Source organism: Carex rostrata, chromosome 1 (assembly GCF_964058835.1).
Source record: "Carex rostrata chromosome 1, lpCarRost1.2, whole genome shotgun sequence".
Classification (NCBI taxonomy): domain Eukaryota; kingdom Viridiplantae; phylum Streptophyta; class Magnoliopsida; order Poales; family Cyperaceae; genus Carex; species Carex rostrata.
The window spans coordinates 8584719-8604964 of record NC_135918.1 but is presented as its reverse complement, the minus strand read 5'-3'; the positions used below and the strand labels follow the sequence as shown (position 1 = coordinate 8604964).

The following is a 20246-nucleotide window of genomic DNA, read 5'->3' as shown; positions in this document are numbered from 1 at the left end:
ACATACACATACACATACACATACACATACACATACACATACACATACACATACACATACACATACACATACACATACACATACACATACACATACACATACACATACACATACACATACACATACACATATACATAAATAATATACGGTTACCAATTTTTTTTTTTTTACTTTTTTTTAAAACAGAAAATTTTAATATTTTTTATTTTTCTATTGAAAATATACATGAAAATTCGTATTTAGATTTATTAAAATTTTCTCTTTTAAATTTTTTTTTAAAAAAGTAAAAAAAAAAAAAAAAATGGTAACCGTATATTATTTATGTATATGTATATGTATATGTATATGTATATGTGTATGTGTATGTGTATGTGTATGTGTATGTGTATTTTTCTATAATTTTAAATTTCATATTTGATTTACAAAAATTTTTGGTGTAAATTTGATAAATATAAATACGAATTTTCATGTATATTTTCAATAGAAAAAAAAAAAAATTTTAAATTTTCTGTTTTAAAAAAAAGTAAAAAATAAAAAAAAAAAAAAAAAAAATTGGGTTCGGTTAACGGTTCAGCAAACCAACGAATCCGGTTAACCGTTAACCGGACCCATGGTTTGGGTCCGGTTAACGGTTAACCGAACCATTTCAAAGGGTCTGGTTAACCGTTAACCGGAAATTTGGTCCGGTTAACGGTTAACCGGTTTGGGTAGATTTAAAATTTGACAGCCGGTTCGGTTAGTTTTTGAAATTTAATTTAATTTTTGAATATAAATAAAAAAATCGGCTAAAGTGCCCTCAAAAGAAAAAGACTACTTCCTTGAAAAAAACGAATTCGGATCCTCTGTATTAACTCAAAAGAGAATCTTTTGAGTTAATTTATCTCAACCATATGGTATGATTCTTTTTTTATGTTAATTCATCTCAACCATGCAATATGTTTTAAGATTTGTGTTGATTAGATCTACACTTCTATATTACAAGTGAGAGTCAGATTAGGCCTCTAAAATCAAACAGTTGAGATTTAGGGCCTGTTTGGATGTCAAGGAATTATATGGGATGGGATTTGACGGGGATTTGACGGGAATGAGAATCCATTTTTGAAAAAACGAGAACCCACGAGTTCGGGAACGCACATGATTAATTATGGGAATGTGTTAAAATGGGTGTTCGGTTGTACCAAGGAATTAATTGTGGGAAGTCTTATGTTATTTCTAAAATGTTTGATATTTTACAATTATTTTTGTTAATAACATTATTAGTAATGTAATTAAATAATATAGATTAAAAATTAACATAACACTACTTATTACTTATTATTTTATAAAATATAAATATTTTTATAATTAAATAAAATAAGAATATAAGAAGACGGGTACAAATAAATAAATAAAATATTTATAAACAAATAAAAAATAAGATATTAATAATTTTTAAATTATATATATATATATATATAATATTATATGTACCACGGACAAGTTATTTTTAAATTGTTAATAATTATTTTTATGTACCACGGACAAGTTAAGAAAGCATTTAAAATTTTTAATTAGTAGCTAAATCTAATTTGATATTAATATGATAAAGTAGTATAATTATGCTAAGAGACATAAACTTATTATAGCAGCAGCTGCTGCTCCGGTTGGGAAAAAAAAAAATGAATTTTGACTCAATTTAATTTATCCCATTAGAATAGTGATTTTGAAAGAGGAAAAGCAAAGCACACGGGAACTTCATAGGAATTTAATTGGGCAAAACCTTGACTGCCGAACACCCAATGAAAACAAATGACTAAATACTGTTTTTTCCCATCAAACCCATGACCACCGAACAGGGCCTTATTAACTAAAAAGATTTTTATTTTGAGTTAACGCATATGATACGCACTAAAAAAAAGCGGATCATTTCTTTTGTGTCAGTGATTAGTGATAGGGATATTATTTAATTTTCTTTCTTTCTTTATTTTTCTTTTGTGTCAGTGATAGGGATATTATTTATTTTCTTATTCATGGATCGAATGTTTGATTTGATAACTCTGATCAGTGGGCCCCGATCCAGTTCCAAACACTCTACGACTACGTTCCGTCTCTACCTAACTTGGGTTTAATCTCCATTTCTTGGTTTTATCTCCCAGAACTCCAAAACCCTTGCCTCTCCGTTCTCTATTTCTCGATTTCGTGGTTCAGGTTAGATTCTCTCACAATTGTACTACTTTTCGGTGCTATTTTCTTTCCACCAAATCGATTTATCCAATCGTTGTATTCGTTGGTGCTGTAAATTAGGGATAGAGAAAGGGAGAAGGAAAGCATGGGAATAGTTAAGGCGGTGGTAGGCGATGCTGTGGTGACATTTCTGTGGGTTTTGTGTACCTCATGCCTGGGCCCCACAACGGCCAAAGTCATGTCCTTTCTTCCACCGGAGGTGCGGTCTCCTCCGGCCCAGCTCGGGGTGTCCCTGCTGATCCTGGCCACGCTGCTCTTCGCCTTTACGGCCCTTTGTCAGGCCTTGGGTGGTGCTAGCTTCAATCCCACTGGCATCGCCGCCTTCTATGCTGCCGGTCTCAGCAAAGACGGCCTCTTCTCCATGGCCCTCCGCTTCCCTGCTCAGGTCATAATATATAATTTCTCTTTACAACCTCTTCAATTTCCTTTGAAATAATAACAAAACAATAATTATATACTCGAAAAAAATGCTGGAATGAAATGAAATACAGGCAGCAGGTGCGGTGGGAGGCGCTCTGGCAGCAATGGAACTGATGCCGGTAGGGTACAAGCACATGCTAGGGGGACCGTCGCTGAAGGTTGACGTCCACACTGGTGCTTTGGTAGAAGGGGTGCTCACCTTTGTGATTACCCTTGCCGTGTTCTTGGCTGTACTAAAGGGGCCCCGCAACCCCATATTCAAAATTCTTATCATCTCGACCTCCACCCTCATCCTCGTCATTGCTGGTGGTGCTTACACCGGTCCCTCCATGAATCCTGCCAATGTAATATTCTTTCCTCCTTTTCTTTCTCTTTCTTTTATTCATTTTTTTTTGTAATATGGGAAAGAAAGTAATTAAAATGGACCTGAAATTGGAATGTTTTAAAACCAGAAATCGCAACTATTCTCTGCGAAACTAAAAGAAAGAGGTTTGCAGACAGTGTTTGCGAACTAGGTTAGGTTTGTAAACAATTGCAATCTTCTGTATACAAAATATTACACTGATGGTGAACACAGATGATCACAAGCATGATCTGTGAACCAAAATGAGATTCGCTAAAAAGTGATTGTGATGTTGCCAATTCTAAAATGAAGTTGTCTAGGGTTGTTTCTCTTTCAATTTGCCAGTACATTATTACGTATCCACAAAAGTTACTCTCTTATCACTCATTAAGCATACTTTTATGGAAGATGGCGAAAAGTCTCATTGTTCCAATGTCTTAATCACTCTGACAAAATTGCGTCCGTAAAGTTTTTCAAAGCAATGTCATAATAAGTGCATATGTATATTAAATGAGGCTATGTTTTTTCTTCTGGACCTTCAGCATAATTTGAAATGGATAAGGTTTTCAGGAAAAATTCTGCACTCTTGTGGTAGAAAAATTTGGAATGAGCTTGTTTGTCCAGTTATTACCCTGTGAAAACAAATACAATTTTTTTTTTTGAAACATTCTCTACTACAAATTGTATATATGATGAATTTTTTGCACTAAGCTGTTGATGATATCACTCAGAAGGTCTATGTATGTGTGTTCAGGCATTTGGGTGGGCATACGTGAACAAACGGCACAATACCTGGGAGCAGTTCTATGTATACTGGATATGTCCATTTATCGGCGCTCTTCTCGCGGCGTCAGTTTTCCGTATTTTCTTCCCAGCACCTCCACCTGCGAAGAAAGCTAAAAAAGCGTAAGGAGAAGAAGCTTGCGCAACTGGTTGGAATTGACATCTGACCAGGTCTGCATTGGAGGGCGTCAGAATAAGTGTCTGATAGTAATGAGTTCTTTTAAAAATTATTAATGAGTAGTGTTGTAGTTGTGAAACAGGAAAGATAGCATCCTAATGCAGTTGTTGACAAATTGATCTTGTTGATAATAATTATTGCACATTGCAGATGAATTTGGTGCTAAAATCAGTGCTAAAAAAGGTCTCAAATAATTATGTCCAGTTAATATTGTCAAAATTTTATGGGAGTATATATTACTGGATGCAATAGTCCATATATGTCATCACTATGTGCCTACTAATGTTGTAAAAAAGGGTCTTAACGGCCGATTAAACGCCCGTTAAATCGTTAACAATGGCTAAACCGTTACGAATACACTGATCAGAGGTCTGTTTGTGGATTTTTCTGATTAATCGGCTGATTATTTCTCTCTATTATTTCGTTTATTCCCGTTTAATTGTTTGTTTGTTTTTGTTTATTCCAGTGAATATTTATTTTCATATATATAGAGAGAGAGAGTGACTAATATACTTTCGGTAGCATATGGGCCGAAGTGTTACCGGTCCAAATTTGAAATTTCAAAATCCAAAAAGTCGATCTGAATCGGTAGATGTGATCTCTATATTGAAATGTGCTTGGAGACCAAATTTTATATTTTTCTAAATTTGTTTACTATTAAATAAGTCACTTTGAAAATTACTGATTCAACGGTGGCTTAACAAAACAGTAAAATCAGAAGCCACCGTTGGATCAACGATTTTCAAAGTGGCTTAATAAATAATAAAAAAATTCAGAAAAAATGTAAAATTTGGTCTCCAAGCACATTTCAATATAGAGATCACATCTAACGGTTCAGATCGACTTTTTGAATTTTGAAATTTCAAATTTGGACTAGTAGCACTTCGGCTCATATGCTACCGAAAGTATATTAGTTACATTCTCTCTCTCTATATATATATATATATTCATAATAATAATAGAATCAAGTTAAATTAAGTTTATTTGACAAGTTTGATGAGTTTAATAAATTATGAATATATATATACATAATTTTAATGAAAAATATTTAATTGTTCGTATAACTTCAATTAATTAGACACATATCGATCAATTATTTGACTGTACTCGATCCATTTGATGACCTCGTACTATTATAATTATTTGACTGTACTCGATCCATTTGATGACCTCGTACTATTATAATTATTTGACTGTACTCGATCCATTTGATGACCTCGTACTATTATTTACAACACTGGTGCATACTGAAAATTGAAAATTGCATTGATTCCATGCATAACGAGTTTTAAAATGAACGGACTAAAATATGTCAAAGGAGCTTCTGATTTCTACGGGAACAGAGTTTGACTTTAATAATTTATGAAAATATAATTGGGGGAGGGATCGAATACCTGCTTTACCATGTGCCCAATTTTTTTTTATCTACACAAATTCAATGTTTGACTCCAAACAAGAAATTCGCATTATGTTTGACATCATTTTACGTCAGTAGTACGTACATAAAGTGTTGTAAAATTTTTGAAGTAATTTTATATAAACACAAAAAGCCCGAGCAGTTTAGCAATTAATTTGATGTATCAAAATCTATATTTTATGACTTTTTATACAAAGTATTATTTTTTTTTATGTAGAATAAAAGTTCGTATTTGTGAGCTCGATTCACATGTAGATTGATATATATATTTATAATATTTAAACAGAGAAGAGGGTTCATGTCTTTATTTTTTTTTTGCCTCAATCATTCTTTTATGTTTAATTTTTTGAGTAAAGATGTTGTCCTTCTTGAATCTGTCCTCTATCTGTCCCTCTAACAATTTTTCTTTTTTGTTCCCCTATGTGGTCAATATTCATCCTCTTCAATCTTCTTTTAAAAAAAAAAAATTCAACACAACTCAAAACCCACTCTGTTCTTCTCCTCTACTTTTCGGCCACCAGCTACCCACGCCGATGGTTGTGATGGCGGTCGAGATCCGACAAGGGGAGCGTGGTGCACCGTCGAGATCCGGCGAGTAGAGCGTGGTGCACCGTTGAGATCCGACGAGGAGAGCGTGATGCACGGTCGAGATCCGGCGAGGAGAGAGTGGTGCACCGTTGAGATTCAGCGGGGAGAGCGTGGTGCACCATTTGAGGGGATCCATGCTAGTCTAGCGAAGGTTGTCACAGTGGAACATATGAATATTTTATTAGTTAGATATGAATATTTTATTTGTTAGATATGCATACTTCATGTTAGATATGAATACTTCTTGGAAGAGGTGGGGTGAGAGAGATGAATCTGACTTTGAATTTTGAATTGTATAAATTATTTCAAACATGTATAAATATTTCGTAATCGTCAGTATGAATACTTCATTTGTTTAGATATGAATACTTCTTTATTTAGATATGAATAATATATAGATTCGCTGTAGTGGTCCCCAATCTTGGTAAATGTCGCTTTCAGACGGTTGCGGTCTCCAATCCAGGCTGTCACAAGACGTCAACGGTCCCTCTGGTCGTTACTGGTCCCCTCCAGCTTGTGTTTACATATGACGAATGGTTCTGATAATAAGTATGAATACTATAAATTTGTAGGTATGAATACTATACGTTTTGACTATTAATAAAATAGCATTAATCTTGCTCTTTGGTGGTAGTTAGCATGTTTTAACTATTTTTTTATCTTTTAGTGCGGGGGACAGATAGGGGACTGAAGTAGGGAGACTGTTAGTCGATCCCTAATTTTTTTAATAACGAAAATTTTAAACTTAAATGTCAAAATAATATCATGTGATGTATTTTTACAAGCTCTTGATATCAATTAAAATAAAATTAAAGTATTGTAAATCTTTACATATACATAAGGAAAATAATATATATCACATTTAGTGTTTTTATTTTAACATTTGATTTATAAATATTAAGTTATTAATTTTTTATAAATGAAGGCATAATGGAAGAAAAAAAAAAGAGATTTGAACCTAAAACTTCTAGTTATAAAAACATAATAGAAGTCTATGCATTCCTAAGTTTTTTTTATTAAAAATCTTTATAATTTGTGCAATTAAATGAATTTTTACTTAAAATAATAATATTAAATTAGCTATTTTACACTTTCTTTGTTTAAAAATAATATGGACAAATTCGAGAAAAAAATAAAACATTTTGAGAACGTATAGACTCAAATCGATTCTAAACCGTTTGTATTAGATAACTCAATTGTTTAAGTCTAATGCTTTCTTCTGATGTTAAGGATTTTTCAGACCTAATTATCATAGAGGAAGAGAATAGCAGCCAGCAGCCAGGACACATCTCAGGTAGTAGATCTGCTGTTGTACATTGCCAGAGAGGAGTCCAACGAGAAAATAACTACTTAGGTTTCTGGAGCTGGCAGCCTCAAAAATCCAAATTATGGAGAAGAGTTGGTTGACGAATATCAAGTTAATTGGAATGAATTGGCTTAATTGTGGTATTTTGAACAATTTAGATTGAGAAAATTGGTTATTTGCCATTCCAAAATCTTCAAATTGTAAAAATACCACCCCAAACTTTAAAATTGTAAAAATGTCACTCTAAACTTCATTAATTCCAAAATTTGTCACTCCAAATAATTAATGACTGAAATGCCCTCCCTTCTTCTCCTCTTCTCCCTCTCCTATCTCCTTGATTGAGCTCCACGGCTTCCTTCTTGATTATTTGCGCTAATCAACATATGAAAATAGAAATAGTTTCAATCTCTCTCTGTTTTTATTGGTGATTACATGATCCGCCTGGAAAATCTCGTAATGTCATTATTTTTCTCTCTTTCTTTGGATTTTTTTTAAATGAAATTTGTTTTAAATATTTCAACATATTCAGCCCTGTTTGAACCAAAATTAGAAAACTAGCCTCCACCGATCTTAGGGATCGGTGGAGCAATAAAATCCAAAGCTACACCGATTCTAGGGATCGGTGGAGAAAATTTTTACCCATTTTTGCACCCGGTAGAGCATTGCCACAGAAAATCAAAATTTTTTTTGCACCGATCTGTAGGATCGGTGGAGGGTTCTTTAAAAAAAAAAAGCCGACAGAAGACAATGAACCAGTGGTTCTTTTAGAGTTTTCACGAATTAGGGAAGAGGTTTTCACAAAATAATCTTATTTCTAATAAAGGAAAAAAGAAAAGAGATCAATGGAAAACAATGAACTAGTGGTCGCAAAATTTTGATATTTGATTTTTGCGATGACAGAGACGAATTAGAGTTTCTACGAAGAATTCAGATAAGGAAATCCTAATTCAAAATTAAAAACATAGCTGACATTTCTAAAAGAGTGAAAACCAGAGTATAAGGACAATTTGACATAGGAAAATTCGCTTTGCATAGTAATTGAAATTTTTTCAGACTGAGATCCCCAAATTTGAATGTTACCAGGGAAGGAGAAGGAAAGGAGGAAAGACCCGTTGGGTTTTTTTTTAAAAGAACCCTCCATCGATCCGTAGGATCGGTGTAGCTTTGGATTTTCTTCCTCCACCGATCCTAGAAATCGGTGGAGGCTAGTTTTCTAATTTTAGCCCAAATTCTATTTATAAAAAAAATCCGTTCTTTGTGCCAATTTGTGCTAATCAATATAGAATGAAAAGAGAAATGATTTTAAGGCCCGTGGGCCATGGATCTGTTTTTTGCTAGGAATCTTGGTCAACCAGTTCCAAGCTGAATTCATATCCTAGACTTTTGATGGCATGTGGATTTGTACTCCAATTCATATTCTTGAAACATTTCTGAAATATAAAGGTGGTGACCGAGTGGGATTGAGTGGAGAGTAGATTCTCATAGGCAAGAAGGAAGCCGTGGAGCTCAGTCAAGGAGGCAGGAGAAGAAGAAGAGGAGAAGAAGGGAGGGCATTTCAGTTATTAATTATTTGGAGTGACAAATTTAGGAATTAATGAAGTTTGAAGTGATATTTTTACAATTTCAAAGTTCGGGATGACATTTTTACAATTTAAAGGTTTTGGAGTGGTAAATAACTAATTTTCCTGTTTAGATTTGTTAGTGTTCTGTTAGTTTGTTTGATATAGAAAGTTTATTTTGCGTATTAGATGTTGTTATGTACTTTTGTTGTTTGAACATTTGTAAGCCTTCTGTATTTAGTTTTGATATCTCTTTTAAGTACCATATCAGGTACATTTGATTTCAATATGAAATCGGTTAAAATCTCCACTATTATTCAAAAAAATAGATAGCTCAATTGTTCTTTGGTTCGAGTTAAACTCGTTTTGTTATCTCAACATTGTAAAGATTCTTTTTTTTTGAAATCCATGGTAGTGGCTACCAGGAATACAAAAAAAATAATCATGTTTACAACTTCAAAACTTAAATAAACTTCTATACTAACTACTCTATACTAGAATTCAGCACTCCATGCATCCATCCTCTCAACCTGGCTTCTTCCACAGCACTTTAGTCACAATTCAATTTCCTCTTTGATGTGTTTCGCTAACAAACATGAAGTTATCCGTTTCTGTCTAATGTTCGCTTACTCTCCCGCACCTTCTGCCGGTACAGTAACCATAACTTTCCCATGTCATTAGAGTTGAATCTGAGAAGTGTATGAGCTGACTGCTGACCCATACAATCCCAAACCTGAGTTGCATATCGACATTGAAAAAACACATGGAAAATGGTTTCCAAAGGACACTCTGAGCACATCGCACATTGAGCCTCACACTCCATACCCCGTTTCAGCATTGTAACATATGTTAGAATTCTTTCATGATGCAAAAGGAAGGTTAAAAAACTTCACCTTGGCTTGGCTGGTGCAAAGCTGCGCCAATTAAATGTCAAATCAACCCATATATATCTCAACATTGTAAAGATCTAAGCATGTAGAAACGCTTAATTAGTTATTGGGCATTTGGGCCCCAAGGTCAAATGGCCGTATCTTAGATTTGTTATCCGGCAGTCGCGCTCTATTTTCTTTTAATTACATTCATGAGAATAATGAGAATAAAACCTACTTTGTATATTTATTAGAAGGAATTTTGGAATATCCTTCACGGCTGTTTAATTTGGCAGTTATAATATTATTTTATTAACTAAGGAAGTTATTGATTTGTTAGAGATAATACGTGTTAACAGTAAAATTTCATAAATTTAAGTATGATACAAATACAGTAATCTATCATAAGTGCTCAAGTGCAAAATGTTGCAAATTGTAAGTTATCCATTAAATAATAAAACTTTCATTAAATTTAATCAACTTGCACTTACATAATATATACACTAAAGCATATTCAGTGGCGGAACCAGGAATGATGGATAGGACCTGCACATTAGTATTTTCAGATTTCATATTTTGTATTTATTTTATATATAGTCAAGATTCTCAACTTGAGAATTGTTCAAACTTTTAAGGTGAATTACAGACAGCCAAGGCCTAAAAACCCAACAAAACAAAGGCCCATAAAATCTAATGAAGTGAAAGGAAATAGTATTTCCTTAATATGGGCTTCTTTTTTTCCCTTCGACGCATGCTTTTTTTTCCTTCTCAGTTCGCTCACGGAGGCAGCAGCAGCCTCCATTCATGGCGTACAAGTACTGTAATTCAATTTCCAGAAGGCACTTACTGAAGCTGAAATCTTTGAAAACAAAGGTGAAATGATGAGCATCTTGTGTTTTGTATTTTGTGTCTATTGAATCTTATAAGCGAGTAAAGATTTTGTAAATTTGTACTATATAGGTTAAGTTCTTTAAGGTTAGAAATTTGAGCTTCACTGCTACAAGCCTCCTGGGACCCAGCAAAGTGTTTTCAATGAAGTCAATCTTTCCCTTTGACAAAAAAAAGGACATGTTGTTAGCTTTTATTAACTAAGATCTTTTGCATAAATGCCCCTATTGTTTTTACTTGGGATTATCCTGGTAACTAAATGTATATATTAAGTTTGAGCTGTTATAAAACATGTATTTGTTATTTTAAAGAGAGCTCTTAATAGCAGTAAAATAATTCTGGTTCGGTTAATTCAATTATGCCAACAGACCCCAACCAAGTCAGTGTTTTTTTTTTAAGAAATAAAAAAGGTGTGTGGCCTGCATGGCAAATTTGCCAATATCATACCAGAACCAGCACTGAACAAAATCTGTTTGTATTGATTTGTTATTGCTATGCTGTGCAATTTGTTAATTTTTTTAAATCTCTTGTTTTACATTGTGTTATCTTTCTTAACAGTATGATGCATATTACCGATAATTAAAAAAATTAATTATGGATAAACAAAGATTGAAAAGTTTCCTCAATGAAATTCAGTACCAGAACCTGAATTTTCTCTGAGTAGTAAATTAGCAACAAATTGGTAAATACTAATGCAGATTTTAGGTTGCAATGGAAGTAATAAAACAACCCATGTGCAGGTATTACTTTATTAATTACCTTTTGTTTGGGTTAATCAATTTATTAATAATTGAATTGTCACCTCACTCTACAAAAATGGATTAGTTTCCTCTTGTCATCTTAGTCCTTTATGCCGTAAATTTATTTTGTAAATTTTGGCCAGATTGGCTTAGCCTACATGTGGGTCCATTCTGGTGCAGTAGTGCTACAGATATTCAATCCTGATTGAGCCAGCATAATCTCTTTTACCAGAAAAATTTGGTATTCTTTTCCATCTTCCCAAAAGACAAAATACACTTCATTTCACTATTTTTTTTTTCTGAAATTAACACTTCTAAGAAGGAAAACCTGATTACTACTGCATTATCAAGTCCAACAGGTGCCACATCACGACTATCAAGTTGTTACTGATTGAAAGGCCCTCGAAATGAACCTCAAAATTATAAGGGTCCCAGTCCCATTGAACTAAGAATAACATTATTAGAGGCAAAATCAGACCTTCCACTTTGTCCAGCGGAAATTAAAATCTATTGTGTCATCGAATTTGATTTTTGTGCATGATAGGTACCTCTTGACAGACTTACAATGTACTTGACGAAATTACATTTGGGTCGTCAAGGAAAAAATGTGCTGCATTACTTGGACAAGGGATTGCTTGAATCTTCAATGTGCCATCAGCTCGGTACATGAGAGTTCTTGTGAATTTCTTTTCAATTAATACACCATTTTTTTGTTGAATGGTAGATGGGTTTGGAATATCTCCTTGTGAAGACCTGCACTCTCTCATTGATTGATTAAAATGCCGCTTTTAGGGGTGGAGCAAGGATTTTAAGATAAAGGCGATAACAAAAAGCACAACAGTATCCATATCAGTACTACTTTATTAAGTTATAAAAAATGGACATATATTATAATACTATTTGTCGTTCAAAGTTGATTATTGTCATTATTAAAAATCATAATTAGTTTTATTTTTGCTTCAGGATAATAAATCAACATGCATGCTTCATATTTAAGTTCAAAGAGTTGAATTGATGTAGTTTTTTTTTTATCAAGGAGCTCTTTTATGATAAGAGGGGATAATTTGACAAATTTCATTTACATAAACCAAAACATGTGTAGCAATGATTTATTTTTGGAAGTACAAGGAAGGCTTAGCACCTACTCTGCCCCCTGGGAGATATGTAAGTGTGAATTTCATTTTGCTAGCAAAGCCTAATTACTTACTGTTGCAGGAAAATGAATTGTAGGGAGCTGACACCACTGGTAGACAAATCATGGAAAATGGTGTGGGAGGTGTCCCATGTAATGCATGACGCATGCAAGTGTAATCAAACATTGGAATTGAACTTACGGCAACTCGGTGTCAGACTTACCAATAAGTTGGCAGTCAAGTTTTCTAATCTTTGGATTGTGACCTCTCAGGAAAAAAGATGGAGAATTGAAGTGTTCACCTTTGAGGTATCAGATTTTGGTACTGATTTATACCAGTTCCTATGAACAGAACATCTCTTTGAAAAAATAAATAAATAAAGTTTCACTGTCTGAAAAAAAAAAAAAAAAATTGTGTTCTTTCTAATTGTTGACTGGAATTTATATTCTCATTAGGATCTATTAGAAGAAATAAGGGTCCAATTTGTCTAATATATATCATGAATTTAGTTTATTTTTAAATTGTGAGATGCTTGTTACATCTCTGGATATTTCTTTTTTTCTGGTAGCTTTGCTAGGTTGGTGTTGACTAAATATATGGTCTTTTGATTGAGAAAGAAATGGTGCTTTCTGAGTTGGTTTTTAAAAATATTTTTGTCATTGTCCAAGCACCATCTGTCATGGGTGTAATACATGCACAAAGTTTTGCCTGGGGTAGTTCAATCTGGTTTTTTTTTTTGAAAAGTAGACCGTTGGTTGGTACAAAAATGCTTTGTGTTACCTCAATTACTAATTTTCAAGACTTGAGAATCAGAATATAAGAACCTGAATTCCTCTCCTTGTTAATTTTTAATGATTAAGTCTAGTTTAGAGGACTAAAATTTGGAAAAGATTAATAACAACCTCTCATGTTGTTTAGTTTCCTACCATTGTAAAACCACGTGTCTCCTGTCCCTCTCATCTTTTGTTGTTGCGTTAGTTTTTAGATAACCGTTGGATAAGTGACAGGACACCAAATAATAAATCACCCCCAATTGCATCCACAAAGCTACCTCCATGACTCAGCTCCTTTATTGTAATACCCAGTTATATCCGATTGAATTTAGTTAGTTTCCAACATGTCTTTTATATAAAGAATATTGTTTAAATCAGTGTTGTAATTTGTAAATAACGTTATGCGGTTATCGGACAGACAAGGTACGCCAAGCGATTAATCGAAAATATCCGTTTAGGCCGATTAATTGGAAAAATCTGTGACAGTTTAGTTACCGCCAACAACTAATCGGCCGATTAATCGGCCTAAACGGATATTTTTTACAACACTGGTTTAAATCATTTGTATTTGATATGCTTTTGCAAAAATATATGGATCTTTGTGAAGTAATATTGCTAGTTAAGAAATACTGATATTATATTAATATATACAGAATAATAATTTATTTTGGCATTAGTTTTTTTTTTGTGGAATCAAGCAATGAAAGAGGAGATATCATTGATGTATAAAATTTCTATTGACCAAACAGCAAGTCAACAACTGGTTACATTCAGTTGGTTAATCATTTAATATTTTGAGTGTCTGAAATATTTTAATTTGAACTTGTGTGCAATTCATTTTTTTTAACTCTGCTAACACTGTTGGCTAACAAGCCCTTTATTCTTTACATAGAATGCGTTGGTTATAAATTAACTTTAACTGGAGTTCATGAAAAAAAAATATTGTAAATCCTTTGTTTATATCAATAAAAAAAAGGGAAAATCTTTATATGTGCTTCCCATTTATAATGATTGCTCCAATGTTCATTACACTAGTCAACTATTCATAACGCCATTCAAAAATTATATATATAGTTGTATATAAATATAAAAGGGATCCACTTACAACATTTGTAAGTTATAACATCTTATAATAATTCGATTTTGTGATTTTCAAAGTCCAAACAGTCGATCCAAACCGTTTAACATGATCTCTATATCGAAATTTGCTTAGAGATCAAATTTTACATTTTAAAAAAAAATTTAACTATTTATTAAATATTTTACAAAATTATTATTTTTAAACAATTTTTGGCTCCTAAAATACAACAGTTTTGTCAAATACTTAATAAATTAAAAAAAAATATAAAAAATATAAAATTTGATCTCCGAGTACATTTTAATATTGATATCATATTTAACAGTTTGGATCGACTGTTTGGACTTTACAAATCGTAAAATTAATTATTTTTTTTTAAGATGTTGTAACTATGAATCCCACTGAATATAATTAGGTATCATTATATAAGGTCCCTTTCTTTACTAATAGGAGAGCAAAATCAGCGTAAAAAAAGGCAAAGGATAAAAGCATAGTGGACGTTTACCCAAACTTTGGTAAAGGCCACCACAATTAGGAGAAACTTCCAGGAACTTGACACCTTTAAAAAAAAGGCATGGTGAAAATTTTTACCACTTCAAAATGTGACCCCAAGTGGTAGTTGTTACTTGTTACCTGATTTTACAAACACCCATCAAAATCACTAAACATCATCTTTTCTAAAGCGAATTTCTTATTTTATGGTCAAGTATTAGAGATTTCTTGTTTTGACCAATGTAAATAGAACGGCTATGTATATGTGTGTATATATATTGAGGGGTTAATATCAAAATATTTGGTTTTAGGCTGTAGAACAAACACTTCAGTTTTTACATTTTTAAAGTTCAAATAGTCGATCCAAACCGTTCAACATTCAATCTATATTAAAATGTGCTTGGAGATCAAATTTTACATTTTTTTGAAATTTTTTTACTATTTATTATGACAGTTTTAAAATCGTTGTTTTCAATAATCCAGAATTTTTTCGCTGTTTATTAAAATCAACGATTTTAAAACTAGCTTAAAAAATAGTACAAATATTCTAAAAAAATGCAAATTTTGGTCTCCTAGAACATTTTAATATGGAGATCACAACTAACGGTTTGATCGATCGATCATCTGAACTTTGAAAATTAAAAAACTAATTGATTGCACCACAGCTCCGAAACAAATATTAGTTTTCAATTGCATCAGCCAATAAGGAGGCAGCTGCTGAAAGAAGAACATACAAGTTAAATGGCAATTAAGTAAAAGTTTCATTTCTCTGTCGTCACTAAATTAACCGGCATGTAAATAATGACTAATAATTAATTGTATTTATTTGTCTTTTATCGACCGAAAGATAAATTAAAAAATGGTTATTTTATTTTATATTTTAGTCTCTACACAGATGCTAGCTGTGTGATTGTGATCAGAAAGTTAATTGTGTGGAAAAGCAAACATGATATATAATATATAATATAATTTCTAGAAGTTTTTTGCTTGAATTTTCATAGTTAATGGAGAAAATATGGATACATGACATCAAATTGAAAGGCAAAGCTTGTAAAAAAATTAAGAAAGAAACAAATATTTCATGCCCAAAAGTAAAAGTTCTTCCGGAAGTTTTGAGACCTTGATTAAATTATACCTAATACCTGTGTATTTCTAGCATTGAATTATTAGTTTGTTACAATTAATACATATTAATTTAAAAATATATTATGAAAGGGAATGGTTTTAACCTTTGAGGAATTGTAGCATTTCCAAATTGAATCAATAGTTGTTGCTCCCGGTCTAACGATCCAGGAATTGTATTTGTGAGAATCTTCATGTGCAACTTGTTTCTTTCTTTTCTTTTTTGATATAAGGAGTCTGTTAATTTTGAAAAAAAAAATATCTCTTGTACAAATTTAACATGTGTTTTTATATAGAAAGAAGAAATCTCTCATCATTTTATATATGTTTTGTAGCTCTTGTTCATGCGCTGAGATTAGTTAACAAAAAATAACAAACTAATTAAAACCTACTACTCTGTAATCTATCAGTGAGCTAGATGACTAGTTGATGGAAAAAATTAAGCAAATTTGTAGATTATATATAATCTAATATAATAGAGGAGGGATCCACTTATAATATTTGTAAGCTACGACATCTTTACAACAATTCAACTTTACAATTTTTATAGTTCAAACAGTTGATCCAAACCGTTCAACATGATCTTTATATTAAAATGTGTTTGAGGATTAAATTTTACATTTTTAGTAATTCTTTTACTATTTATTAAGTAATTTACAAAACTGCTATTTTTAGACAATTTTGAACCACTGAAAAACAACAGTTTTGTAAAATATTTAATAAATAGTAAAAATATTTTAAAAAATTGATCTCCAAGCACATTTTAATATAGAGAATATATTGAACGGTTTGGATCAACTGTTTAAATTTTAAAAATTACAAAATCAAATTGTTATAAGATGTTGTAACTTACAAACGTTGCAAGTGAATCTCTTCTCAATATAATAATACATGAGAAAAAAAGTTGCAATATTTTAATATTTTATCCAGCCAATTAAGTCATTCTCTTTTGTATCATTTCGTCTTGTGTTATTGTCAATCGATATATAATAGTAGAAAATCCGTAGGGAAAATGACTTGATGATCCTTATCTTGGCATCATGTATCCCAACTTGAATCAAGGCAATTCTCTATAATCGTATCATTTAGTAAATGTGGATAGTTGGTCACCATTTATGAACTTCAATGGGGAGGCTACAATTGACAATTAAGAAGAACATTATTCGTATCGGCAATTCGAATGAATGGTAAACAAAACTTATGTTAGAATCAGTGTTCTAAATAGCTAGCTATAGCAGCGCTATAGTTTTTTCAGATCATAAATGTTATGCTATAAAATAAAAGTGCGCTAACTCAGCTACGACCGGTATAACTACCGCTATGCTACATGGATTTTTTTTTTTTTTGCAATTTATATGACCTTATATACTTCTATTTTTATTTTTAATGCTACATGGTCTTCTACAATAAGTATTCTAAACCAAACTATGTGCTTCTATATTTATTTGTGATTTATTCTCTCATTCTATATCGAGAAATATTCAAATATTAATTCTTTATTTTGATTGCTCTTCGTCTATATATTATAATATGTAATACTATTAAGTATGAACTATTAAATAATGTAACTTTTTAGTTTTTTTTTCCTTCTTATTTGCGTAATTGATAAAAAGTATAGACTTAGATTAGTTGTCATTTAGTTGTTACCTCAATTCTCCAATATTGATTATGTTGATAATTAGTATAAATATAAAATATAAAATTTGAAACAGAAAAATCACTATGTATGATAGCTTCCGCTATAGCTACGCTATTTGTAATAGCTTTTTTTTCTTCTCTCCCCGCTATGCCGCTATAATCGCTATTTAGAACCTTGGTTAGAATGAATGGCTCTGCAAATTGAAAGATTTTTTTCAATTTATTTTATTTTAGAAACATTAAGGGTTTATTTTTATCTCTGAAATAGATATTTGTATGTAATATAACAATCTAATTATTTTAAGATAAAGGAGGAGAAGTTTCTTTTTTAATATTTATAAAAAAGGTACATATTTAGATTTCAAACATGTGATCTTTCATAAAAAGAATATTACTTTTTAACTAGTGGGCCAAAAACTTTTTTTTCTTTTTGGGTTGAAAAAATTGAAAGAAATTACAATCTGGTTAGAACTTTTTTCCAATGCATTCCACATGCATGGACATAGAGTAATATGTTTGATAAATTATATACTAAGAAGATTATACATAAAAGACAGTAGCTAGGAATCCACAAGTTAAGCTAATTTAGAATCCTCAAAACAAAACAAAAAAAAGTTTAAGAGACCGGTTATGGACAATTTTGACCAATGACCGAATAGAATCGGCTTGGAAAAAATAGAGGCAGCATTACATTTTGATGATCCACAGAGAAGATTAAACGCCACGTGCGGGGAGCAGCAGCACAATGGAAACCTCCCAATTCTCATCCAATGAACAAATGACGGGTTGGCTAATAATGGCTGCTCGCCAATCCAACATCCTCCTATTTCGTTGATTGTGTTTTTGAACGTGTGGCGGGTTTAATTCTAAACAGGCTTCTAAATAGCTAGCTATAGCGGCGCTATAGCTTTTCCGGACCATAAACGCTAAGCTATGAGATAAAATTGCGCTAACTCAGCTACGACCGCTATAGCTATAATAGCTGACCGCTATTACCGCTATATGAGACCCGCTATAGCTACCGCTATGCTACATGATTTTTTTTTGCAATTTATATGGACTTCTGTACTTCTATTCTTATTTCTAATGCTACATGGTCTTCTACGATAAGTATACTAAACCAAACTATATGCTTCTATTTTTATTTGTGATTTATTCTATCATTTTATATCGAGAAATATTCAAATCCTAATTCTTCATTTTGATTACTCTTTTTATAGTATTCATTTGTAAAATTATTATCGTTTGTTTCAATTGAAAACTGATTTTGATTATTATTATAATTATAAAATATTTAAATATGTATATTGACTTCATTTACCGTATAAAATTAATTACTCTTTATCTATTATAATATGTAATACCATGAAGTATAAACTATTAAATAATGTTACTTTTTAGATTTTTTTTTCCTTCTTATTTGCATAATTGATAAAAAGTATAGACTTAGATTAGTTGTCATTTAGTTGTTACATCAATTCTCTAATATTGATTATGTTGATAATTAGTAGAAATATAGAATATAAAGTTTGAAAAGGGAAATCGCTATGTGTGATAGCTTTCGCTATAGCTACGCTATTCGCAATAGTTTTTTTTTTTGGTCTCCCCGCTATGCCGCTATAATCGCTATTTAGAACCTTGATTCTAAATGAAATCATGACTGTTCTTAGCTCTGCAGTGTTCTCTGCTAGAGTTATGCGTACAGTGACAAATGAATAGTTCATATTTGGTTTGACGGGATAAAAAATTAATGATTTGGAAATAATTCGGGTATAATTTGGGAATGATTCAGTACCACAATGAAGCAAAAAAAATAAAATTTAAAATAAAAATCCATAAAAAAAATAAATAAAAATTCCATGTTTTTATCGCAAATAAAATGTATTGTACGTTTTTTTGCGTATTCGGTGTTCGGTTCGGAAATATTGAAAAAAAGAATTGAACATGAATAATTCGCAAATTAATCGTGTATCTGGTTACTATGGTTGTGCAGTATATAATTCAAGTTTAGTGCGAACAGCAGATGGTGGATTAGATCCAATGTAGTAGAATGAAATTTGCAGCATTTGTTTTCATTTTTGAAAATCTTCATAAAGGCTGTGAAGTCTTAAGGGGGAATCAAATTCTTAATCTTTGGATAACTAACAGTTTTAGAACCATTTTCTAGCCAGCTGTGATACCTCCTCTTTAAGTAACGTTCGTTTTCACTTGACACAAATTTGAGTTCAAACATCTCATATTTTTCATACCTCATTGTGGTTCATATCTTATATCTCAATTTTTAAAGTTCAAATTGTTGATTCAAACTGCTCAACACGATATCCATATTAAAATATGCTTGGATATTAAATCTTATATTTTTTGAAAACTTTTTAATATTTTTTTAAATATATACGAAAAGACTATTTTTGGACACTTGACACAAATTTGGCTTCTAAGTATCTCATGTCTTTCATACCTCCCGTGGCTCATATCTTATATCTCAGTATTTACAGTTCAAATTGTTGATTCGAACTACTCAACACGATATCCATATTAAAATATGCTTGAATATCATATTTTATATTTATAAAAACTGTTTACTATTTTTTTAGATAAGTACAAAATGACTGTGTTTTGATGATCCATAAACAATGATTTTATATCTATCTTAAAAGATAGTAAAACATTTTTCAAACAATATAAAATTTGATTTA

At 31.6% G+C, this 20246-nt stretch overlaps 1 protein-coding gene across 1 annotated transcript; it reads left to right on the top strand.

Moving 5' to 3' along the window:
* The first annotated feature begins 2068 nt into the window (after positions 1–2068).
* Positions 2069–4102, top strand: SIP1A (small and basic intrinsic protein 1A). Its single transcript, XM_078304670.1, has 4 exons — positions 2069–2187; positions 2284–2608; positions 2715–2987; positions 3741–4102. The coding sequence occupies exons 2-4, from the start codon at positions 2309–2311 to the stop codon at positions 3894–3896; spliced, it is 729 nt and encodes a 242-aa protein (XP_078160796.1). The 5' UTR covers positions 2069–2187; positions 2284–2308; the 3' UTR covers positions 3897–4102.
* The last annotated feature ends 16144 nt before the right edge of the window (positions 4103–20246 follow it).